The sequence below is a fragment of the Setaria viridis genome, chromosome 8, assembly GCF_005286985.2.
Source record: "Setaria viridis chromosome 8, Setaria_viridis_v4.0, whole genome shotgun sequence".
NCBI classification, from domain to species: Eukaryota; Viridiplantae; Streptophyta; class Magnoliopsida; order Poales; family Poaceae; genus Setaria; species Setaria viridis.
The window spans coordinates 10,712,446-10,736,637 of record NC_048270.2 but is presented as its reverse complement, the minus strand read 5'-3'; the positions used below and the strand labels follow the sequence as shown (position 1 = coordinate 10,736,637).

General features: G+C 40.2%; 3 protein-coding genes across 12 annotated transcripts in view; 2 read left to right on the top strand and 1 right to left on the bottom strand.

Annotated features, from left to right (window-relative positions):
- The first annotated feature begins 1,917 nt into the window (after positions 1 to 1,917).
- LOC117866625 (disease resistance protein RGA4) lies at positions 1,918 to 7,603 on the top strand. 3 transcript variants are annotated; one of them, XM_034750891.2, is made up of 4 exons: positions 2,003 to 2,144; positions 2,744 to 3,578; positions 4,480 to 6,664; positions 7,220 to 7,603. In XM_034750891.2, exons 2-3 carry the CDS (start codon positions 2,797 to 2,799, stop codon positions 6,608 to 6,610), a joined length of 2,913 nt encoding a protein of 970 aa, XP_034606782.1. In that variant the 5' UTR covers positions 2,003 to 2,144; positions 2,744 to 2,796; the 3' UTR covers positions 6,611 to 6,664; positions 7,220 to 7,603. The 3 variants fall into 3 exon arrangements, with proteins under 3 accessions (XP_034606784.1, XP_034606782.1, XP_034606783.1); XM_034750892.2 differs by having other exon boundaries at positions 7,212 to 7,603; XM_034750893.2 differs by lacking the exon at positions 2,744 to 3,578 and having other exon boundaries at positions 1,918 to 2,144.
- Positions 7,604 to 9,206: 1,603 nt separating this feature from the next.
- On the bottom strand, positions 9,207 to 16,088 carry LOC117866622 (disease resistance protein RPM1). 3 transcript variants are annotated; one of them, XM_034750879.2, is made up of 9 exons: positions 15,929 to 16,088; positions 15,717 to 15,827; positions 15,409 to 15,620; positions 14,497 to 14,758; positions 14,177 to 14,396; positions 13,935 to 14,085; positions 13,088 to 13,294; positions 12,320 to 12,365; positions 9,207 to 12,198 (listed from the first exon to the last, which is right to left on the bottom strand). In XM_034750879.2, exons 3-9 carry the CDS (start codon positions 15,520 to 15,522, stop codon positions 9,464 to 9,466), a joined length of 3,735 nt encoding a protein of 1,244 aa, XP_034606770.1. In that variant the 5' UTR covers positions 15,523 to 15,620; positions 15,717 to 15,827; positions 15,929 to 16,088; the 3' UTR covers positions 9,207 to 9,463. The 3 variants fall into 3 exon arrangements, with proteins under 3 accessions (XP_034606770.1, XP_034606771.1, XP_072151579.1); XM_034750880.2 differs by having other exon boundaries at positions 15,717 to 15,797; positions 15,929 to 16,050; XM_072295478.1 differs by lacking the exon at positions 15,929 to 16,088 and having other exon boundaries at positions 15,717 to 15,919.
- Positions 16,089 to 17,532: 1,444 nt separating this feature from the next.
- LOC117866628 (uncharacterized) overlaps positions 17,533 to 24,192 on the top strand; it is a 9,882-nt gene continuing 3,222 nt past the window's right edge. The window contains exons 1-12 of one of the 6 annotated variants that reach the window (XM_034750897.2): positions 17,533 to 17,939; positions 18,597 to 18,803; positions 19,159 to 19,230; positions 19,687 to 19,868; positions 19,968 to 20,226; positions 20,392 to 20,614; positions 20,957 to 21,077; positions 21,560 to 21,772; positions 22,576 to 23,034; positions 23,196 to 23,266; positions 23,366 to 23,417; positions 23,718 to 24,113. In XM_034750897.2, coding sequence (XP_034606788.1) covers positions 19,710 to 19,868; positions 19,968 to 20,226; positions 20,392 to 20,614; positions 20,957 to 21,077; positions 21,560 to 21,772; positions 22,576 to 23,034; positions 23,196 to 23,266; positions 23,366 to 23,417; positions 23,718 to 24,113 — 1,953 coding nt within the window. In that variant the 5' untranslated portion in view covers positions 17,533 to 17,939; positions 18,597 to 18,803; positions 19,159 to 19,230; positions 19,687 to 19,709. Of the gene's footprint in view, positions 17,940 to 18,173; positions 18,804 to 19,158; positions 19,231 to 19,686; positions 19,869 to 19,967; positions 20,227 to 20,391; positions 20,615 to 20,956; positions 21,078 to 21,559; positions 21,773 to 22,575; positions 23,035 to 23,195; positions 23,267 to 23,365; positions 23,418 to 23,717; positions 24,114 to 24,192 lie in introns of those variants that run through there. The other 5 variants (XM_034750902.2, XM_034750899.2, XM_034750898.2 and 2 more) reach the window with 5 other exon arrangements.

Below are 24,192 nucleotides of genomic sequence, written 5' to 3'. Positions count from 1 at the left end.
CTTGTTGTTTCTTCCTTTTTCTTTTTCGAGATTTTCAGGGTATTTTCATGGGAATTTTTGTTCTTCGAGTTTGAGCCTAAATCCCGCAAGGTTTGTTGGGGAAAATTGTTGCTAGGATCCTTGTGAGCATCTATGATGTGATACCTCAAATCCTCCACGGATTTGGCTTGAATTCGTAGTTTTCCTAAAGACTCGAGTTCTTGGTAGGGTTTTGGTGTTCTCCAGAATTCGTGATGAATACTTAAGCTTTTTTAAGTGAGCCTCTGGGAATAGTCTTGGTATGTTGTTGTGAGTCTATGATTCAAATTTCGTAATTTTTGGAGGTCGTTTGATCGAGTTTCAGATTTGTTCGACTTCTTTGCGCAGCTTGTTTTTGGAGCTACGGAATATTCTGAAGAATTTTCCGAAAAATTCCGTAGGTGTAGAATATTCCAAAGAATAATTCGGAAATTCCGTGGGTGCGGATTCTCCGAAGGTTTGTGCGGATTCTCCGGAAGTTGCGGAATATTTCGAAGAGTTTTGCGGAGTTTACGTACTTTTGTGTTGATTTTCAAATCTCTTTTTCCGATCCTTGTTTGGGTTCTTTCTCGCTTCCGTTAGTCTCTAATTTGGTTCATAGCATTATTTCTAGATCTATTAGCTCTTGCATAGCTAAGGGGACTTGATATTTCTAGAAGAGAGACTTGTGGATTGGTTTGTGACTTTAGTCGAGGTTATTTGAAGAAATTTGAGGGGGTGCTTGGATACGAGGTGTTAAACTTTAACAGTGTCATATCGGATGTTCAGATGCTAATTAGGAGAACTAAACATGAGCTAATTATAAAACTAATTGCAGAACCCTGTGCTAATTCGCGAGACGAATCTATTAAGCCTAATTAATCCATCATTAGCAAATGGTTACTGTAGCACCACATTGTCAAATCATGAACTAATTAGGTTTAATAGATTCATCTCGCGAATTACACTCCATCTGTGCAATTAGTTTTATAATTAGTCTATATTTAATATTTCTAATTAGCATCCAAATATCTGAGGTGACGGATTGCCCCTCAATCGGCTTCCCATTTACCCCATTAATCGCCCGTTCCGGTCCACGGTCCTTCACATGCAAAGGGCATCCCCGATAACAGTTAAAAGATAGGGTACTTGACTACAAACTACCAATAGGCCTTCGTTGCCACAAACGTCCAATTGTAACATGCCGCTGGCAACCATAGCGCCAACGAAAGGTGTCCACCCGTGGCCGTAGGTCACTGGTCATCTGGCAATCTGTGTGGACTGCATAGACATTGTCGTGGCTACCTAACAGAAATGGCACAATTATTTATGAAACGGAAAAGGACAAAGATGCAAGACTTGACCCAGAAAAGAAAGAAGAGAAAAAAAATAATAAAGGTAGAAAGGAAGAAGTAACTACTATCGGCTGTAACTTTAGCCGTTTAGGGAATGTCTCGCTGTCAAACATTACAATACCAAACTAATACATGTCACAATATTCCGGAACAAGTTTTTAGTTCTCTGTCATAGTCGTGTCTTGTATATTTTTCCTTCACCTATTATAGATTTGTATACTTAGGCTACTCTCAGTAAATAGTATTATATGCATGTTAAATGACAGCTACGAATGATTTTTCGATTAACTGATAGCAAATTATTAACGATGAGAGATATAAAAAGAATAATTTTCACGAACATACAGCTCGGCTACGAAAATCATGAAAATTGAATTTTATAAATGGCTCACATTTCATAGTCACAAACACATCTAGCATTTAACTCTCTTGTGGGATCTAAGAAACTGTCTATATGATACCATATGACATGGCAACTATATATGGTGAGTATGAATGTATGATAAGAGATAAAAGATTTAGAGTAATCTTAATAAACCTTGTAGAAAATGTGGTCATCAAATAATTAGCCAGGCCTTGGATGATGTTTAGTAAACAGGCCAGTATAACAATACGTGGAAGTAAACCAAAGAAATGCTTAGCAGGGAGCATCCCCATCCCCGAGATAACAACGAATAACAGGGAGCTTCAGCTGTATGAGTGCATCCCCATCCCAACAGAGTCGTCAAGGTCGCCCTCCCCTCAGGCCCTCACGGCCTCAACAGGGAGCTTCAGCTGTATAGCAACTCGCAGGTGCGTAATTACTTCAGCTTTCGATCCTTGAAGCTTCACTAAATATCCTGTAGCCAATCCTTGGTGAATTCTTTCATAAGCTGGTTTTCTTTCTCCAAGTCTGATTCTGTGACAGCTCCGCGAGTTGTACTGGAGGCTACTATCCTCTTCCAAAGTCCTATGCTTGTTCTGTTCATCTAGATCTAGACATTCGAGTTCATTATCTGCTTATCAGAGTTTCTATCTAGATTGACTTGGCAATTCTCGTGAGGTTCTAGCTTTTGATTTGAAGTTAACAAATTGATTTCCTCTGTTGATTCGTTTTCCACATCTCTGTTGGGGGACAAATGCATTATTTCCTCACGGAATAAATTTTTAAAAATCTTCTTTTATCTGATTTAGGTCACCATTTGATTTCTAAAGATCTTGTAATCTCAGTAGGGCTTATCCTAGTTGCGTTGAGCTTCCAAGAAACACCTGTAAGAAGTACGTAGCTGCCAGTGTTCTGCTCCTGAAATCCTGCTCTCCTTGTCGTTCCACACGATTTTTTAAAACATGCTCCATAATTTCTACGTGCTTACTAACTGGATTATCCACCCACATTTCTTTTACGTGCAAAGCGGCAAGCTCTTCATCTGCTCACTCGGAACTGTCAGCACCGAACGGGAGACCAATGGTCTCTGACCTGTGGAGTGCATTTATGGACAATCTCGTGTCCAGATTGTCCTCGCTGGTGGAGGAGAAATACAACCTGTACAAGGGATTTGAAGCAGATGTTACTTTCCTAATGAGAGAGCTTCCCATGGTCACAAGTGCCATTAATAATCAGTTCTTGGGGCAGGAGGATGATCACATACTGTGTTTGTTGGTTGAAGAATTGCGTGAAGTGGCTCATGAAATGGAGGACTGTATAGACCACATCACGTATAATGCATCTTGGGAGCAGCAATCATGGTACAGTAATATTATTGAGTATTGGAAGAAGAGAAAATCCCGTTCTCAGTTAGGCGAAGAAATGCAGCGACTAAAGCGTAGATTGGAGGAAGTATTCCAGCGGCAAGAAAGGTATTCAGTGTCCCTTCCATCCAAATCATCCCAGGTAGCAAAATCGTCCTCAGATCAGCACGTGCTTCCGGATGATCTGATCGGCATCGATGCACCCCTGGAGGAGCTTCTGCGGCAGTTGGCGGAAATGGAAGGACAACTGAAGCAGCTGAAGGTGATCACAATTGTTGGTTTCAGTGGATTGGGGAAAACTGTTCTTGCCCGAGAGTTGTACAACAGCGAGGTCGGCAAGAAATTCCAGGTAAGGGCATGGGTTACTGCAATGCATGGGGATCCGAAGAAGCTTTTAGTGGATATACTCCAGCAACTGCATAAGCCACCACTGGATACCTCCAACTCCAATGGTTACCAGCTTAGTACTAATCTAAGCAACTACCTGAATAACAAGAGGTAAGAAATTTTCTACCACTCCTTGGACAACTGAATGTAGTTGCCTACTTAGCAATTATACAAGTGCAGTGCTGAGTTCTTAATGTCCCAAATGAAAATCTTTCTCCACTAGCTGAATGTAGACGTACGCAAAGACTAATGTTTTCAGAAAAGAATATTCAGACAAGTTTTCTGGCACATAATGTATTTGCCAGATTCACAATACTCGGTTGGATTCCATCGAAACCTTGTAATTGTCAATCTAAATAGTATTTGTGGTATGTAGGGAAAAAGAAATGGCACTGCCAAGATGAGTTGTGAGACGTAAAATAATTTTCTATTCAGATATATTCTGGGGGCTATGGTAATAATTTCAACAGTATTTCAAAGAGCTCATGCCAAGGTCATTCTTAGTGGGAGTTTATTTTCTATAAATGATGTGCCACGCAAGTATGGTGACATGGCATCGGAATTAAATCGAGAGAAGAAATGAATTTCATCTTCAGTTTACACGGTTACCAATACGATGAAACTCTTCCACATATCTATTGAGAGCTAGATTTTCATTTCATCCTCTCTTGTTCAATTAAAAGTTTCCACATCATTCATGAATTAAATTCTATGACTAGCATTGGAAACGATGAAATGAAGAAGTCTTATATTGTAGTCATTTATAGTTTCATTCCACTCAGGATGATCTGGCAGTTTTAGAAACAGTAATAAAACTGGACACTAAAAATGGCTTAGTATTTATTGTATCATAAAAAAAGTCGGTTTACTCTTTTTAAGAGCGCGAAGCGTATATATGTTATATTTCTGAGGTAGAACGCTGCCCAATAAAACAGATAATTCAGCTTTCCTCAACATATTGATCACTATGGTTGTTGAGGTTTTTGATGATTTGTAAGCGGTTTGATTCCAGGTATTTCATTGTGATTGATGACATGCGTTCTGATCAATGGGGTATTATCAAGGCCGCCTTCCCTCGAGATGTTAGCAGCAGAATAGTGGTGACGACGAGAATCCAGTCAGTGGCTAACACTTGCAGCTCTACCAACGGCTATATTCACAAAATGAGAAGACTTGGTGATAAGCATTCAAGACAATTATTGCTGAAGAAAGCTTGTGGGGTGGAACATTCCGATTACTTGCAGCCCAATTTGGCAGAAATTTCAAAGAAATGTGATGGTCAACCACTTGCTCTGACTACCGTTGGCCAGTTCCTGCGAAATAAGGGTTATCCGACAGCATACGATTGTGAAGATATGTGCAAGGTACGTTTTTACCCTTTGAGGAGCGGTGACCAAACCTTGGACAGATTGCGTCAGGTGCTGATCCATGAATATACCAGCCTGCCTAGCCATGTTCTCAGAGCTTGCTTTTTATATTTTGCTATGTTCACCAGTGATCATCCTGTCAGGACAAAAAGGCTAATGAGGCAATGGTTAGCTGAGGGATTAGTACTGCGGTCTAATTCTGGAACTGATCCAGCAGTTGAAAATTTCAAGAATCTGATGGACAAGAATATTATCCAACCCATTGATGTAAGCAACAACATGAATGTGAAAACATGTAAAACTTACGGCATGATGCACGAGTTCATAGCACTCAAGTCTCACACTGAAAATTTGATTGCTTTCTGTGATGATGGGAAGCTCAATCCCAGACGTGCCCGTCGTCTTTCTCTCTGTGACAGCAGTATTACAGATGCCAGAAATTTGGAATTTGATCTATCTCTTGTCAGATCTCTGATTATCATTGGGAAGGCAGGTAAAACTATTTTAGATTTTAGCAATTATCAGCTTCTGAGAGTTTTGGATCTTGAACAGTGTGCTGACTTGGACAATGATCATCTCAAAGACATATGCAACCTATTACTTCTAAAATATCTAAGTCTGGGAAGCAAAATTACCAAACTTCCAGATGACATAATAAGACTGCGACTGTTGGAGACGCTCGATCTAAGAAGAACGGCCGTAAGAATCCTACATCCAGAAGTTATCAAGCTGCCCAATTTGATTAATCTCTTCGGAAAGTTTAAGCTTCAAAATAAATTCGTGCAAAGCGAACTCCAGAAGTCTATTGCTTCAGGAAAATGTAAGTTGCAGACTCTAGCAGGATTTATAGTTGACCAAAGTGACGAAAGTGATGGATTTGCAGAAGTAATGATTCATATGAAGCAGCTGCGAAAGGTCAAAATCTGGTGTGAGTCCACTGCAACAAGTACTAACTTGACTACGCTTCAAAAGGCCATACAAGAATTTATTCGAGATGAAAAGGATGCATGCTATGACCCTCGTTCTTTGTCACTCCATTTTGACGGATGCTCTGAAGACTTAATGAAAGACTTGAAAGCACCCTGCTATCTTAGGTCTCTGAAGTTACAGGGTAGGTTACTTGAGCTGCCTGAGTTTGCCATGGCACTGCGTCGACTCAGGGAGTTGTGTCTTCAATCAACTAAATTGACAGCTAAACTTCTTACAGATTTGACCAAGTTGAAGCATCTACAGTACCTGAAGCTGGTTGCGGATGAACTTGATGGGATCACTATTGAGGACAAGTCATTGCCAAGGCTGCTCTGCCTATGTTTTGTGCTGCAGCGTCCAACATTCCCAAATATCGAAGAAGGTGCTTTGCCATTTCTTGAATCTCTTCAACTGCTCTGCAAAGATATGGATGGCCTCTCTGGAATCCAGATTAAAGGCTTCACACGCCTGAGGGATGTAATGCTTGATGGTAGAGTCACCGATGGTACTAAAGCGAACTGGGTGAGGGCAGCTAATGAACATCCGAACAGGCCAAAAGTTCTACTCAAAAGGGCTATACCTCCTAAAGTAGATTCTGCTGACCTTGGAGGAGATTCTGCTGCATCAGGGACAACTGAGAATGAGATTGTAGACTGTTATGTTCTGTCAGAGGGACAAGTACAGGAGACTCACGCCCAAATGCCACATGACGGACCAGATTCTTCTTTCAATAATATGGGACATCAAGTGGTTTGTGTCGCTTTGACTGGTTCATCCATTGCTAACAATGGCCGAGTGGCTTCTTAATTCTTCATTTCGTACATGCATGACAAGGATTCTTATCCTTGTGGGAGCATGACGGTCAGCTTTCTTTCCCTTCTCTTTTTATTCTCATGTGCAGCCAATTTCCCCCAAAAAATATCTAATATACTATCTTTTGCAAAGTTAATCGGGTCAGTTCTCTCATATACATCTATCGACGTACCTATTTTACGGTACTTAGCTCCAATTTGCTCTGTTCAGATGCCAGGGGTAGTTCCGTAGCATGCAGCACTCAGTGCTTGCAATATTATGTGATCATTTTTGCCCAACTTCACAAAGGATCCGGGCATTACACTTATCATAAAAGTTTGTCTACCTTTAGGGATATGGGCCCCACCTTTAAAAAAACAAATAAAACTCTACTCCAAAATAAGTATCATGAGTAACTGCATTTTTTTCATGTTTAGTCGCATAAAACACTAACTCTAAAATTAGTAACTATTTTTTACCTACCTGGATTTCTTAATACAACACAACAACTGCAAATTAATTAAAAATAAGTGAAAATTAAAATTACAAATTGATCCTCGTACTTCTACCCAAGGGTAGGTTGCCATAGTTTATGTCTTTATGATGCCCATTTTAGTTTTGCAGCATAAGGTGAAGCATTCAGTTGAGGATTCTCGTCAGTTGGTAGTTAATTGCTGCATAATTTGGTTCTCCGGACTACTGTGAAGGATATTCCAGGCACAGCTCAAAATATCTAGCTCCTGCTGCAAGTCAAAAAATTTCCTTCCTTACTGATCACTAAACTATCTCATCATTTTATTGTCTTAATTATTCCACTCCTGAGTCATGGCACCTTTTCGACCTCATCTGAATTCAGTAAACAGGTCAAATGATATGCACTTGCAAGTGTGTATCGTGTTCTTGTAAACCAGGAGTCTTTCCTGTGCACTGCTGCGGGTCTGAATGTGTTTACCTTTACCCCATTTAGAATCTGTATTAACTATTAAATAAACATGGTTCGTTCGATAATTGTGCAACCCAAGAGGTTCGTGGTGAACAGATGGCACTCAAAAGGCTGGGGCCTGCTACAGATTATGAATTCTTTAACAGAATGATGTGTAACGGAATGGAAACACACTGTTGCTTGCTGTTCTGATCGTTTGGGAGGTGGTTTACAATGCGGAACCAACGCAAAAGGAATACACTGGAGAGATGGAACATGGAAGTGGGCCATCACCTGATTTCGGAATGAAATCAAACTTCAGCTGCGGGAGGGGTCGGCAGTAGGACTGACGCCTTCCTGCTCTTGAACTATGGGTTTCATCGACTCCAGCGGGCAGCGGCGGCAGCGACGATGTAGGCTTGGCTGCTTGCCGTTCCAAACCCCCTGCAGTCGACCGGCTCGGTACAGCGCCACTGTGCTAGAATTTTCGGCCGCCGGCGGCGCGGAGCCATCATCGGGACAAAGGGAGGGGCGACAACGTCCTGATTAGAAGGGGACCGTGTTGGCAAGGAGAAGCGCCCATCAAGATGGGTTCTGAAATCTGAATATGCTAGTAGTATTGTATAAATTCCAGTTTACAGCCAATCCGAAGCAAACTTACTAATCTACTCCCTTTACACTATGAGATCTGATTGTACCTGAAACGCCCAATCGAACGGCTTAGATGACACATAGAAATTGTCTTCCAACTGTTTTGCAAAGTCTTGATGGATCATGATTTACATGACGTCTTTATTGATGAATAAATCTGCCAAAGGAAGTTCATTTGCGATAACCTTTCCTAAAGGAAGTTACACGTGTATTTGTGCCCAACTGTTTTTATTTTTTACGAGATTATGTACTTTACAGCATTAACTCAAACAATGCTCTTCACTTGGCCATTTCAAGTTAGCACATCTCATTTATTCAAGGCACTATTTCCTTAGAATGCAAGTAATAAAAAGCTCATGAAACATGCTATCACAACTTCAATTCTATCTATTGCCAAAGTTCATGAACATGGTCTCTTAAAATACGTAAAAAAATGTGCTAAAGATCACAGAAAGCTCATGAAATATCATGTGAAATATACAAAAGGATGAAAAAACCCAGGACCATCTAAACAAAGTTTTTTATATCATCTTGTAAGAAAAATAATATGGTAGAAACCTTTTAAAAATGATGTTCCATAAGTGTTGATAAAGATCGAACGTACAAATTTCAACAAAAGTAAATTTCAGGATAGTTTTCTCTGCACATATTGTTTTAGAAAATATTTTTTCAGTGATCAGGAGTTTAGGACTTTCTTTCATTGTTTTTTTGGGGGGAGGGGGGTACATTTCACTATTTTTTCTAAGTTCAAAATAATTTTCTACAATTTTTTGGAGCTTTTTCTGAAGGATTTTTCAGTTTTTTTTTTTTGAGGGGGGGGGGGGGGGTGGGGGTGCTAATGGAAAATTGACTGAGAATTAGGAGGCACAATTGAACTTTCTAAAATCACGATAGTGGAATAACAGCATAAAAATGAAAAGCAAAAAGTTAGTGGCAAAGTGAAGAGCACTGTTCAATTTAGTAGCATATAAATAAAGTAAACGCCCTGAAATTATGAATTTTCTGCTGGTTTGTAAGTTCACATATTATGCACCTCACTTGCACAAAATCAGTTTGATCATAACATCATTTACAAAAGTTAAATACAGGAGGGAAGTGTTCTTGAACAGAAGCAGTGTTCTTAAAGCAACTGCACCAGCACAGCACATCCATGGGTGTTTCAATGTACAATAAAAAAAATCAAAAGGAAGAATTCATGGCTTATTGGAATAAAAAGAGATAAAGTGCCCAACAAACACAGTTCTGAGCAGACACATCATACAAGCATACCAATGGAGATTTACCATCTAGTTGTCCTAGATACGAATCTCTGGAACGTGCTGCATCTTCTGGTGCATCCCACTCGTTTGCCACAGAGTTTTAAACTCATCGTGCAGGTACAGCAGCCAAAGCCTCTTCAGAGAAAGAAGCAACTCGATGCCTTGAGGAACCTTATCTAGCTGTGCTAGGGACACAATGTAAAGACCTTCAATACGTGGAAGAGCACCATCTCCGATTTCCATCTGCTTGACATCCGGCATTCGCTTCAAGACGAGCGTCTTCAGGTGAGGAAAGCACCCAGCAGAAAGAACCAAAGTGCTTGCACTATTCACCCTGTTAAGACTTAAATAGGTGAGATTTGGCACGTGTGGAGCGAGCACACCCAGTGGATCTTCTCCAAGCTGACACCAGCTTAACGCTAAAAATTTGAGATGTTCCCCATGATTGCGAAATATCGGATACTTCAGTGTCCCAGAAGCCCACTGGCCCCTTACAATTAACCTGTGGAGCTTTGTGGAAATCGGATCAAGGGCTTGGAGGCAAAGTGTCTCATTCGCATCTCTTGTAGAGATAAGCAGGCTGGAAAGAAGTGGCATCGTCGATAGGGTCGCAAAAAGGTTTTCACAATCAGAAGCACTTACATTGTCTATCCATATGCTTCTGAGCTGCATCAGTTTCTTCAGCTGCTCAGCCAAGTCTTTGCTCACTTGCACTGTCTCTAGAGTCTGCAGTTCTTCCAGGTTCGACAGCCCTTCAGGTGATTCGACTCCGATAAAAACTCTGAAATCTGACTGCATTTCGTCAGCGAACCTGTCAGCCAAAAGGTGCCTCAACTTCTTAACCTTAACAATACCTCGTGGTAGCTTTGCTATTTGGGTTTGCTTGATGTCCAGAGTGTGGAGATTCAAGAGATTCTCAATAGACTCTGGGAGTGACTTGACATCGGTGCGCCTTAACCCAATGTACCGCAGATTAAAGAGATTCCCTATAGATGTGGGCACCTCGGTGATATTAGAATCTTGCAGCTCTAGAACAGTCAAGTGCTTTGATTCAGACAAAATTGAGGGTAACAAATCAGGGGTGGACGAAATCATTCCATGAGCCACAAGGCTTCTAAGACGTGGAAATTTAACCTTAAGTGAAGTATTAACTTTCCACCTACATAATGACAATCGGCGAACATGTGGGTCCACCTGTATTATTGCTTCATAATCATTTGCAGAACCAAACTTTTCTTCTTTGGCAATGGAGAGTGCCAGATCCCGCATAATATTATGCATCTTGCAAGTGCTAACCCTTCCGAGCTCATCACAGTCCACAACTTCAAGCATATTGCGGTGAATCAGTTCCATGAGATTAACCTCAGCCACCTCCTCTGGTGTATTCTTTTCTCTGCTCAGAACAAAGCCTTCTGCAACCCACAGCCGCACGAGGCTTTCTCGTGACATGGGGTAGTCTTCAGGGAACAAGCTGCAGTACAAAAAGCAATTTCTGAGGTCTCCAGATAGATCATGATAGCTTAGGTTTAATATTGCTCGGACATGATCATTTGTTGACAACTCACTCAGCTGATTATATGTTTGATTCCAAATGTTTATTCGTGGTCTTGATGACAACAAGCTGCCTATTGTAACAATTGCCAGCGGATGGCCATGACACCTATCCACTATAGATTTAGCAATTTCCTCAAACTCCTTGGGGCATTTGTGGTCCTTCTTGTTGTGAAAAGCCCTTCTGCAGAAAAGGTCAAATGCATCAGGGCCATCCAATGGTTCTAGCTCAAGGTGCTGGTCCAACGAAGCCATGGCTCCAACATGATCCTTTCGTGTAGTAATGATAATACGACTTGCTTGGTGATTCTGGAAAGCATCATGTATTTTGAAGTATACCTCTTGCTCCCAGACATCATCTAATACAATCAAACATTTTCTATTTTGGAGTTTTTCATTTACTTCTGCCTTCAAGTCGTGTACATCCATTTTGTCAATTTCTAATGGTACTGGTGGTACCATGTTCCCAATCTTCCAGAGTAATTTTCTCAGTAGAGCGTCTGCCGGGCAGATCTGTGACACAACAATCCAAGCATGCACAGGGAAGTTGACCTTTTCACGTTCATAGACATTTGCTACGAGTGTAGATTTTCCCAGGCCACCCATACCAGAAACTGTTATCACGGTGCTATACAGCTCATCCGAGTACAGCCATCCAGACAGCAATTTTCTATTTTTTTCAATTCCTACTAGACCTTCATCTTTTACAAAATGTGGGAAGCTATCTTCCGAGCGATGTCTTTCAATCTCAGCAAGTTGTTGATGGTTAGAGACAAGCTGTGTTTGGTGCAACCAATTATCCTTCATATGAATAACTTGGTTAATCTCCTCTTCTATATCAGCTATCTCATCTGTAATTTTGCTGAAAACAATGGCATAATGGGTTCCCATGATGAAGAACTTCTTCAGGAACCCTTCTTGCATCAGTTGAAAAACATGGTATGAGTATTTATCTACTACATCTTCAACACGGTAAGCCACCTTCCGGACCTCCCCGATCCAATTATTGACAAGCTCATCTGTGAGGTAGACTGTTCCAATCTGCTGTATAATTTGGCTCATGAATGTCAGTTTCATCCTTATTTGATCGACTTTCCATGGCAGTTCCTTCAGAGAATGAACTTTTCCAGACAGCTTATGTATAACAACCTTGGAGGTTTCATCTCCTAAAATGGAACGAATCTTCGTGACAGCAAGGAGTACCGCTCCAGCCGATTGTACTGAACAACACAATTACACCAACACATAGCATGCTACATTATATCAATATCAAACTTCAATAAAAATAAATTAAATATTTAGTAAATGAAGGGATTCTATTTTAAATGTAACATTACTAACATTGACATGGCCTGCCCAGGATGCCACTAGATTCTTCAAAGTAACCCTGTCAATAAAAACAAATGGGAAATCTTAGGAAAATGGTGTTTGCATTGTGGATTTTGCTCCGGTGCTCCTTTAAAAAAAAATAACACGGATCCTAAATCTAATTAATTTAGTTTTGGCACATTGTTAGTGATTTTGCACAGACGGACGTCTACTGATCTAATCATGTTTCGTCATGGTTCATTCCTTCACATAGGAGATGGTGGCAAGTTCCAAGACGTCGGCCTCTCGTTTATATCTGCACGGCTAGTTAACTTACTGTTTTCATCTTGTTAACTTACTGCGTGGCTGATATCTCATCGACTTGTGTCAGTATGAATTCACATGATGGCATACTCTGGGATCTGTTGTAGACTTATTTTATATCAGAGAACTAAGGTGCTGTTTGGTTGGGAAATTAAACTGCGGTTCTAACGCGCGCGCGCACCTCTATTTAGAATTACAGCATACAAAATTAACAGTGGCAAGAAAGAGAGACATTAATATACTGAGAGTCATATGAGTATTTTGCTCCCTTTTATATCCGATATATGCATGTTTCCGATACAAATCAAGCAATTTATTTTCCCTGTTTACAACTTAAATATTTAAAAACAAACATAGTGAAAGTTGCCATGTGGACGTATAAAGAGCCCAGTTTTTTCGACCACTGGTAATATTTAGGGACAAATAAACTATGGGTTCTATATTTTTTACATATATAAGATGAATGATAGGTTGTACCTTTTTAATTGACAACTGCGTGTCAATTTTAACAGTTTCCATCTCATCTAATTTGCTGATAATATCCTTTATTGTAGGCCTTTCATGACGGTTCGTCTTCATGCAGTTTATTGCAATTTCCATACATCTTTTCACTTGTTTGCAATCCGCTTCAAGTGACGCATACTCTGGGATCTCTTCTAGACTTCTTTTCCAGTTGTCATGTACCTTTGAAGTTAAAACACAGAGTAGAACAAGTACAAGGGCGGTTAATATTATGGAATTTAGTACTCTGCCCTATTGCAAATACATGTTGTTTTGTTTTGAATATAGGAATTGATTGTAACAGTAAATCGTTATGAACTGTCACGTTTATATGGGCTCGTTGCACTATAATGAACTTTAGAGTTCTGACCAAATGTGATGAGTGAAATAATAACCACAACATGTAGAGTCCACAGTGTGATTTACAGAAAGATCTCCCTTGAATCTAAAGTGGTTGAAAGCTGATGGAGTGACACTCTACTTGCATGCATCTGCTATTAAATGGTGATAAATTCATGGATATTGTTCCAACAGGACTCTCAACATGGCGTGCTGCCAACTTTATATACAATAAGAATCTCCAAAACGAACTGTTAGAGTATATTTGGTAGTTGTAGATATACGTATCGTAGACTGCTATTTGTACCGGGGGAGCCTTGTCCCCCAAATCTTATACTTAATATGTACCAGCCGAGAGGCTCAATGCAATCACAATCAATCGATCCATCCATTATATGTAACCCGCTTAAGATTATTTAAATTATTATTACATGTTCTAGTATCTAAGAGGCTTATAAATTAAGATTAATTAAATTATTCTTACATGTTCAATAAATTCTTGGGGCTCCATGTCAGCAAAATCAGAGAAGCTTGTAACACCAGTGATTATCTGCATAATTATAACACCTAAACTATATATGTCATATTCCCTGGAGATTATCTGATTGTTAATGAACTCTGGAGGCAAGTATCCACTGCAGCACAACATAAATGACATAGCAAAGTGAGACTATGGAATAACTACAATTTAGCAGATCAAAAGTTCACATGAGACAATAATCTTACCGTGACCCTAGAGGCGTCATTGTCCTTTTGGTGTTCCCTTCACCAATGAGCCTAGATAAACCGAAATCGGTGATTTTTGGCAACATATTCTCATCTAGCAGTATATTATCAGGTTTTAAGTCAAGATGGAAAATGGGAATCTTGTGAAGGTACTGTAGACCCTCGCAGATTCCCTTAATTATTTTGTAGCGTACGGGCCAATTCTTGATAAGACATCCACCTACAACAACAAACATAATATTCTCAATATACATAATGCAAATAATATTTTTATTCACATGTCCGAAATAATATTACGCAATAACACATGAGCACCTTACCTGAAAGAAACTTGCCAAGGCTTCCATTGGGCACATACTCAAGACATAGTGCCCTGTGTATCCTATCACAAACTACTAATTTTCCTTTGTGCTCAATAATTTCTTCCTCAGGTTCATCGCAGAACCCCAACAATCGTACAATATTAGGATGCTTGAGCTTCTTAAGGTTTCCAAATTCATTTTGGAACTGCTGGTCACTGATCTCAGGCGTGAAATAACGAAGCACCTTCACAGCAACCTCTTCTCCATCATCAAGCAGCCCCTATTAAACACCTTCTTTAATTACACGTAATAATTTTGTTTTTTCTATGCTGATATATAGTAACAGAGAATTATAAATGAAAATGAATACGATTAGCTCTGTTCCTTTTGTACACATCCTCATATAACCATGTTAAGACAATAAACAACAATATCATCCAACATTCACTACTACAGATAGTCTCAAGGCCACCAATGACTGTTTTGCTTCCAAAAATTGTATCTGTGGCAAAGTTTAGACATAAAACCATTTGCGATATATTTTGTAATACTTTCTGTGATATGAGCTCATCGCAAATTGTTCTTTTATTTAAAACTGCTAATGATAAGGTCTAGAAACAGAAACTATCTTTGATATATTTTCCACATATGTTTTTCTGGAGACATTCTTTCAAATTAAATCTCATGGCTCAAAGTACACCTGTGCAACAAATAGAGGTTTGGATTATAAACTACACTTTTAACATAATTATCCCATGACCCTGGTTCAAATGTTAGCTTGGCAAGAAAAGATATTTAGTGTAAAGGTTTACCCACAATCACTGTAAGAGATAGAAGGAGGTCACAGATTATGAATGTAAATAAATTTACAAAACATCATATGTTTTACAACAAACATTACAAAGGAGATTTTTAATTTAATAGGGGTACCTTAAACACATGTCCAAATGTACCGCGTCCAAGTTCATCTGCAAAATTATTTGTAATCTCTTTAACTAATGAGTATTGTAGATTCCTTGGATGGTCATCTGTCCAACCCTTCATGGCGTTATTCTTCTACATCAAGACTAGCAGCCTTGTACAGGTACTACCAAGAAAACCTTCTCTTCAATTCGTTTCCTACCACTTCCTATCAAATCAATCTTTTGAAAAAAAAAAGAAAGAACGAAATTAGAAAGAAACACGAAACCAGTTACCAATAGATGCAAAAGTAGTAGAGTTTTGTGATGAAACCATACTGGATGTTGGGGATGCCATGGCAGTAGAAGCAGATCTCTCTGCGATGAAAGTTGCCAAACCGATTTGATAGATCTCACAGCCTCACAGGACGTTCACAAAAAAGAAATAAACTGAAGCAGTTGTGGAGGATCATATGTATACCCAGAGAAAGGAATTCAGAGTTCAGCCTTGTCTTTCAATTAAGCGGGAATTCAGAGAAGCAAGTTCGCACCTGCTAGTCGTCTTGCAGCTGCAGCCGGAGCTCACCGTACCAGTGTGAGGAGGGCTGCAGTGAGATGCAACTCAATAATGCAGTGAACCAGCCGTTCCTTGATGCTCCTTGCCACTTTATTCCATTCCTTGTTTTTTATTATTAATCTATTCTTCGTTCCTTATCATTTGGCTAAAAGAGAAAGATTACAGCCGTGGGTCCGCTCGGGAGTGCGTGGGGTCCACGGCGCACCAACGAACAAGCTGTAGCTGTAGGCGCTGTAGGCAAGCCGGAGATATTTCGGGCAATAGCCATCACGGTCAGTGTTAAGGCTTTCACCAGTCGAACGAATGTACCGGAGGACCCCCTCTCCGTTGCAGCCGGTTAATTACTGGCTAAAAGCGATGAGTAGGATGATCTCAAACTTAACACAGCTGCATGAATTGGTTGAAATGATCTTGCTGCTCGTGGTTCAGTGCCCTGCCGCTGTTAATGGAGATGACTAAGCAGGTAGGGGATTTGATCTCAGCAACTCTGACCGGGCTTGCTGCTGCGGATGGATTGTCCGTGGTGGCATAATGATAGGGCCTACTTGTTGCTCTGTTCTTGGGCATGGTTTAAACATACATATTTTCTCCATCAGAAAGCTAGTTAGGGAGCAGTTAACAATCATATATATTCCCAGGGCTCCTCTTGTTGGATCTACAAAAGGACGTGGCAAAATGTCACCAGCCCAAGCCCAGGTGACAGGAGTGACCCTTCTTCCTACATGCGTCGTTGCGAGAGTTCCAGCGTCTTCCCGAGTCCTCTGCTAAAGTCATTCAGTCAAGACCGGCGAATACAGAGGCGGTCACCATCCCGGCGCCGCTGTCGCTGGTTCCCTCCTCCTGCCTCCGGTTGCCCCTCCGGTGCAGGAGGGGGAGGGGAGGAACCACGATTCGGTATCCCGTGTTTATATCCCCTAGTTTTAGTACAGATCTAGATAGTGTTAGTTTTATACTGATGGCATCGGCTTCACCTGGCCAACCATGTTGCCGACGACGAGCAGAAGCCCAACGGCGGCGGCGGTGGTGGGGAAGAAACGCAAAAAGTCCATCCGAGCACACACAAGCTTCAGAAAAAGTCCATCCGAGCAGCAGAAGCCAGCTGCAAAGCAGCCAGCCGAACGAGCTTAATATACATCTATAAAGGAAGGCAGTGGGCGGCCCACCTCCCTCTCGCCGCTGACGAGCCGCCGAAGGGAGAGAGGAGAGGGGCTGGAAGCGACGGGATTTAGAGATGCTACTGTAGATAGAGGGCGGAAGGGATAAGCTCTGGACGGATCGGCATCAGCGAATTTGGTGACAGCATGAGCCCCTCTATGTCGAGTGAAAAGGAAATTTCAACGGATGCAGCGCAGGATGTGCGGCATCGTTTGTTGGGTGGAATTCCTTGCGCGCACACGATTAATAGACAACAATTATTTGGTAGTTGTGCAATCATGGGCTCCACATCTTCTTGTGTTGGGCCGTACTGAAAAGGGAAGCCCACTTTCCTCGTTTTCACCCTTTCTTTTTTTTTTCCTCTTGTTTCCCTTAGGAAAAAAAAAATCAATTGAAGCACAAACGAACAACAGAATCCTTCCTTCCCTACAAGCGAGGAGTCAGGTACCTCCAAAGATAGAAATCAATCCACGCACCAGAGGACCTCCCTACCTCCCTCTACTGCTGCCGTTATTTGAAGCTGCACCCGCATTGCTGGATCTGGATGGGCGTCCAGGCGTCCGCTCCTGTGGCCGGAAGCTCGATTTCCGGGCATTGGAGTTTGATTTCGTGGCGACCCTGTCGATTTGGCAGTTGGGTGGGGGATTGAGCTCGATTTTGGCGGCGCGGAGGTGGATCCTGCGCCAAGGCCCTCTCCGGCTCGCAGCTCCGCCGTACTGCTCCACAGCGCGGAAAAGCGGATGGCGATGGCGACCATAGGTTAGCGGCCGTTCGCGGGGTGCTGGAGGCGGACTGCCGATTGCCGAACTGGCGGCGGAGAAATATTAAAGGTGTTTCAATTTCAAAACATTTCTCCGAGCCTTCAGCTGTATATAGTAGAGGTCAAAAACCCAAGTGGCTTCTTATCTACCGCCTCTGTTATTAAATATACGACGCCGTTGATTTTTTTTCATCCGTTTGACTATTCGTTTTTTCTAAAAGTATTTTTGCAAATAGATAAACCTATAAATTAAATTTAAATTTAAAGTACATTTGACAATAGACATAATGATATATATTTTACTTTAACTAACTAACTCGTTCAATAACTCGTTCAATATCTATAGATATTGGTGGTAAAAGTTGGAGTAAAAAGTTAACGGCGTCGTATATTCAACTAACTCGTTCAATAGATATTGGTGGTAAAGTTGGAGTAAAAAGTCAATGGTATTTTAGATATTGGTGGTAAAAGTTGGAGTAAAAAGTTAACGGCGTCGTATATTTAACTAACTCGTTCAATAGATATTGGTGGTAAAAATTGGAGTAAAAAGTCAATAGTGTTATATATTTAAGAACGGAGGAGTATCAACCAGTTCACATGGTGATGGTAGCAAGATTGTAGATGAAATTTTATTCTAGGAAATAGAGGGATGCGCGAGTGCTGACATTGCTATCTGATGAAAGGAAACCAAATGATAGTGATGTATTTTGTATTCTTGTCTGTATAGAAGCAAATGTTGAAACGAGAACATATATTGAAAATTGTGGCGGAGTGTGGTATGTGCGCCCCCAAGCGTGTGGACTTTGTTAAGGCTCTCAAGTCAAAGAAATGAAGACGAAAAGAGGCGAAGACTTCAGATCTGGTATTGATGCATATACGTATGCAGCTCAAGCCATGTCTTTCGTCCCCATCTTGTCCCTCCCGTTGCAAACAGGTGCGTCTTATCTACTGAACTTTGATTGATTTGATTCATAAACTTAAACATTCTAGTGCAAGTCGTTCTGGTTTGGTCTGCTCCAGTGTACTGAATTTACTGCTGAAGTTGAGCGGGTGAAGCTTGTGCTTTAGACATTTTCTTTTCGTTCCAAGATTACATGTTTCTGAGCTTCAGCAGGGACTTACATAATCCAGAAACCATTATTTTCTTGCAAGATAGCACATGTTTTCCTGCAGCAAACTCATTGAATTTTCGTTGGTCATGGTTTCTACTTATAAATTGCTTGGCAGTTCACCTATATTCAGTTGTACCTGCAGGTTTTTAACTATTTTCTCACCATGATTTGATTCAGGGTTTTAATGCATCGTTGATAGTTCAGTTTCCTTAACCACCAAAAGGGCTACAGGCAGCATGTCTTCAGCAGGTACTCATTTCATTGCTCCTGCATGTGTTTAACACTAGTATTTTCATTTAATAGTTTTCATGAATCCAAAGAATCTAACAGATTGCATATTCTCATGGTAAACAATATTGTCTTTCTTGAGTTGGGAACATGTATGTGAAAGCATATATTCTTTGTGATCGAATAGTGAAGTTAATGAAATGGCACCCATACCTGTCAGATAAATAATAGCCAAAAGTGTTGGGTGGCTAGAAAGAGGGATAGACCTAGAGGTGTCAAGGAAGCTACATTTATATGATAAATTTGGGATTGTTTTCTATAGTTCAGGCTCCAAATTAAAGAATCATTTCTCCCTATTCTCATATTTTGGTTACATGTCACCCAAGATCAGTTCCAAAATTCCTTTTCATAGCTGTGCAGTTATCTCTTTCCAGGTTTCATTAAAATTTATTCCTATATCTTATTTGAACTTTGAAGGCTATAGTTATTTGTAATTGAAAATGGACTCTGAAGCTAGTACCCACAATATCTTGGAGCACATGCTACTTAATAGAAACACAGAGCCAACAGATCTTCCTTTACCACTTCTAAAGGCAATCACAAATGATTTCTCTGATGATCTGCAAATTGGTAGTGGTGGGTTTGCGGTGGTTTACAAGGTGAATGATCCTCAACTCCCCATCCTAATTGCAGTTGATTTTTTAGTTTAAAAAATAGTGTTCGTGCGATGAACGCAATGGTGTGACTTTTGACTGCAGGGACTGCTTGGAAATGGTAAGATGGTTGCTGTTAAGAAGCTGAAGAACACGCTTGATATGGATGAAAAGAAATACAACCAAGAGGTTGGTTGTTTGATGAGAGTGAAGCACAAAAATATAGTTCGATTTCTTGGATATTGTGCAGATACGCAGGGGAAAATGTGTGACTATGGTGGCAAGTTTGTCATGGCAGATGTACGACAGAGGTTGCTCTGCTTTGAGTATCTTCCTAAAGGGAGTCTTCATGAATTTATAACCGGTAGGATCATGTGGTGGGATTGATTAAAAAATCATATATCTTTCCAGATTCAATACTGCAAAGGACAATATATTATACAAAGTATCTACCTTTGTGCTAAACTAGCGAACATATATCATTAAGGACACAAGGGTGTAAACACTCTTTATTTGTTTGCCTCTACAGACGCATCTGGTGGTCTTGAGTGGAAAAAGCGCTACCAAATAATCAAGGGAATTTGTGATGGCTTACATTACCTTCATGGTGAGCGTATTGTTCACTTAGATCTCAAACCAGCTAATATACTGCTGGATCACAATATGGAGCCAAAAATTGTTGATTTTGGTCTCTCCAAGTGCTTTGATGAACAGCAAAGCCGAGCTATCACATCTCAACTATTTGGATCAATGTAAGCTAGCTTGGTCCGTAGAAAGCTCTTATTCTTTGTTTCTTTTCTCTTTTTTGCATTTAGACGACTAGGAATAGCTTCTTCATTTTGAAACAAAGGGCCCTAACTCTACAAGATTGCACGGAAATTTTCAAGTAAGACTGGTTATCTTGCAAAAAAGTAATGCTTCCCTCAAATTTCAGACTGGCAAGATAGCTTCTGTGAGGCCTGATTTAGTTTTTGTTTATTCATCTAATCTATATCCAGTTGGAGCTTGTCCCTCATGTTTGAACACCCCTACCAAAAAAACACTCTTTTTTTTCCTGCAAATTAACTTATCAGTCCATACAAATTTTGGTGCAGGGGATATTTGGCGCCAGAATCCCATAGTCATGTGATTACATTCAAGTCTGACCTATATAGTCTTGGTGTTATAGTCCAAGAGATACTGACAGGACAAAAAGGATATTCTGAAGTTGAGAAGGTAGAGATATTTATTGCCATGTTATGTTTTTATTTACTTTACATAGCTTTCTTATAGAGAAACATTACAAACTTGAGTGTATGTAGAACTTGAGTGCAAAAAGATTTATTGCACAATGTCAATTGTAGTATTTGACGTTTGGAAGTAAAACTTTTTTTCAAAGACATAAACTTGACATGTTTTTAAATGACTTAGCACTACTGAAAAAGTTAAGGGAACTTAGAAATTTTAACGTGCCAAAATAGGAAACCAATACCAAAATTTTTCACTCATGCCACATGCCCACCAATGAGGCCTGGATCTGCCCCTGCTCGGCCACAAGACTTCATGTTGCTTAAGAAATTTGGCCATCAGTTTCTGCACTCATGGGAAATACTATATATTATTTTTTTTATCGAACAATACTATATATCGTTCAAATTCCTGTTTGGAAACTAGTTGCTCTTTTTCTTAAATAATAACTAATCATTCAAATCTCATAGGTACTTGAAAGCTGGACAAGCAGGTTGGGGATTTTATCAATGACACAGGTGCTGTTGGAACAAATACGAGTCTGTGCTAAAATAAGCATAGATTGCATGGACCCGAACCCAGCAAAAAGACCAGATATACAGCAAATAATTGAGATGCTTGATGTAGGAGAATGTACCGACGAGTTATCCAGAACTGGCATGAATGCATTGTCAGTGGCAGAGGTACGTTCAGTCATGACAAATAGCATGGTCCCACAAACACTACTTTGTAGGATGTCATCTACTTAGCTATTTTCACATATATAGTCAATTCCAGCTAAACAAATACCACTGTATTCCAGTGACTGTTAGATCCTAGAATCAGTTCTTTCCTGTCTGTAGCATTTTTAGAGGGGGAGGGGGTATGAGAAAATTTATTGGAGATTCCACACCAAGCCTAGCCTTTCATTTCCTTCTTTGAGACTTCGCTTCCTAAACAACCATGTCCTAAGCCATCCCAAACTTACCGGCCATGTTTTTCTTTCTTCACCTTTATCACCTCATCTTTAATTTGCTGTGCCATAAATGCCCAAGGTCGTTGTGATCCAACTTACTCTTACAATATCAGCCTGTATGCCCACCTCTTTGTGTCAAGAGTAACTCCCAAGTCCACTGAATGTTTTTAACACTACTGCGAAAGTTAACCCTTCACAGAACAAAAGGAATGACAAAAAAAGGGGAATACTACACCTCTAGAAAATTTGCAAATTAGGTACCTGTGATAGGGATGCCTGACTCCAATACCCTTGGCTGAATGCCGCTCCTGTATCTCCCTCCACCCTATTTTCCATATTCCTAATTATCACTGTTGGCTTGGCAGGATTTGAGTAAATTTCATAAAACTATAGATTGTTTCTCATAGTCATCGCAAAACTAAAGATATAAGAATTTGTATCACAAAACTACAGATTTAACTGTAGCTTTTTGTAATCGTCGTTCTGGTTTAACATGTATTCAGGTTTAACTTTTTGTGTTCTTAATTGCAGAGAAGCCTTGGGTACATTCACACTGATTTGATCGATGTCTATCCCATGGAGCTCCGCCTACCATTCAAACCAAACAAACACATCCAGTGCACAGTAAGCCTAATCAACAAGACAGAAGATGAAATTTTCTTTCTTATTATCCCAAACAACTCGGTGAGGTACATCTGCGCAAATGAATGCTATGTGTTGCCACATTCCACTTGTGTTTTCTATGTTGCAATTCAAGAGCAACTGAAGCCACCTTCAGATATGGATGGACTTCAAATCCTGTACATGAACACCTGGAGCCGGAATCATATCCCAAAGCACATCGATATGGATAACCACTCAAACACCACAATCCTGCTGGACAATCTGTGTGGACAGATCAGAGAGAAAGGAGGCGAAGCACACAAGGTGCCTTTGATTTTGACAATAAACTGTGACCCGGATACAGCAAATGGGAAAGGAGAGCCACATGTGAGTAGTATAGTATGGCATGTCTTGTAAAATAGTTCCTTGTTTTCTTTCTCTTTTTTAGTTAATGTTGGTTTACATGAGATTTATTTCTCCACTTTCCATACTCTTTCTATATTTTCTTATGTTTGAGCATCTCTAAGGCTAACAGTCACTTTGTATAGGTTGCTCCGAGATTTCCCTTGTTTACTATTGGAGGTCTGAAATCTATAGATGTGCACCCTACAAAACCATGGTGAGGGTTCAACATATACTCATTGTTGTCCCAACATGGGGCTGAGTTAATAATTAGTTAACTTCTGCATTCATTCCTAATTATTTAATTATGTGACAGGATTTTGACCGGTCATTCCAAAGGAGTTTGCATTTCAAAGAAAAACCTGCAGGTACGTGCCTACTCACCAGATAATGATTTTGTTTCACCTTCGGTGTTGCAGAAAAAAAAAAGATCTATCAAAAATGAAGATATATTTTAAGTATATCAATATAGTTGCTATAGTGACTGCATATATATAGCTTATTCTACAAAATTTGGCTCATGAAGTAGCATTTATTTGTTTCTAAAAATGTCGTGGAAATAAAGTACTATACAAAAGAACTGAATGTATACAACTCATTTATATAGTTGTACTACCTTTTAATTTGTTCATATCAAAATTGTTAGCTTATGTTCATGTCATCGGCAGTCAAACACATTTGAGACATTCCACATTATAACAGAGGGTAAGCGTCGTTACCTCTCAGTGAAGTTTATTGCAAGAGAACAATGGGCTGTATCAGGTGATAGCCGAGGGACAATTCACGTGTACACACATACTGATGAATTAGAAAATGTTAAGATAATTGATGCTCACAGCGGAGCAGTAAGATCACTGGCAGTTCATGCAACTCAACCTTATCTTCTTTCCTCGGCTGACGACTATCTGATAAAGCTATGGGACTGGGATATGGGCTGGGTTTGTACTCGGAGTTTTAAGAGAGACTTGTACGATCTACATCAGGTGACCTTTAATCCCATGGACACCAATACTTTTGCTAGTGTTTCTGCAAGCTTGGAACCCAATTTTCCTGCCAGCATTAAGGTTTTCCTTCTCTTTTCCCTCTTGCTAGTAAACATATTTTCACCTCTCGAAAGAGTAAACAAATTTCCATGCTGTGGCT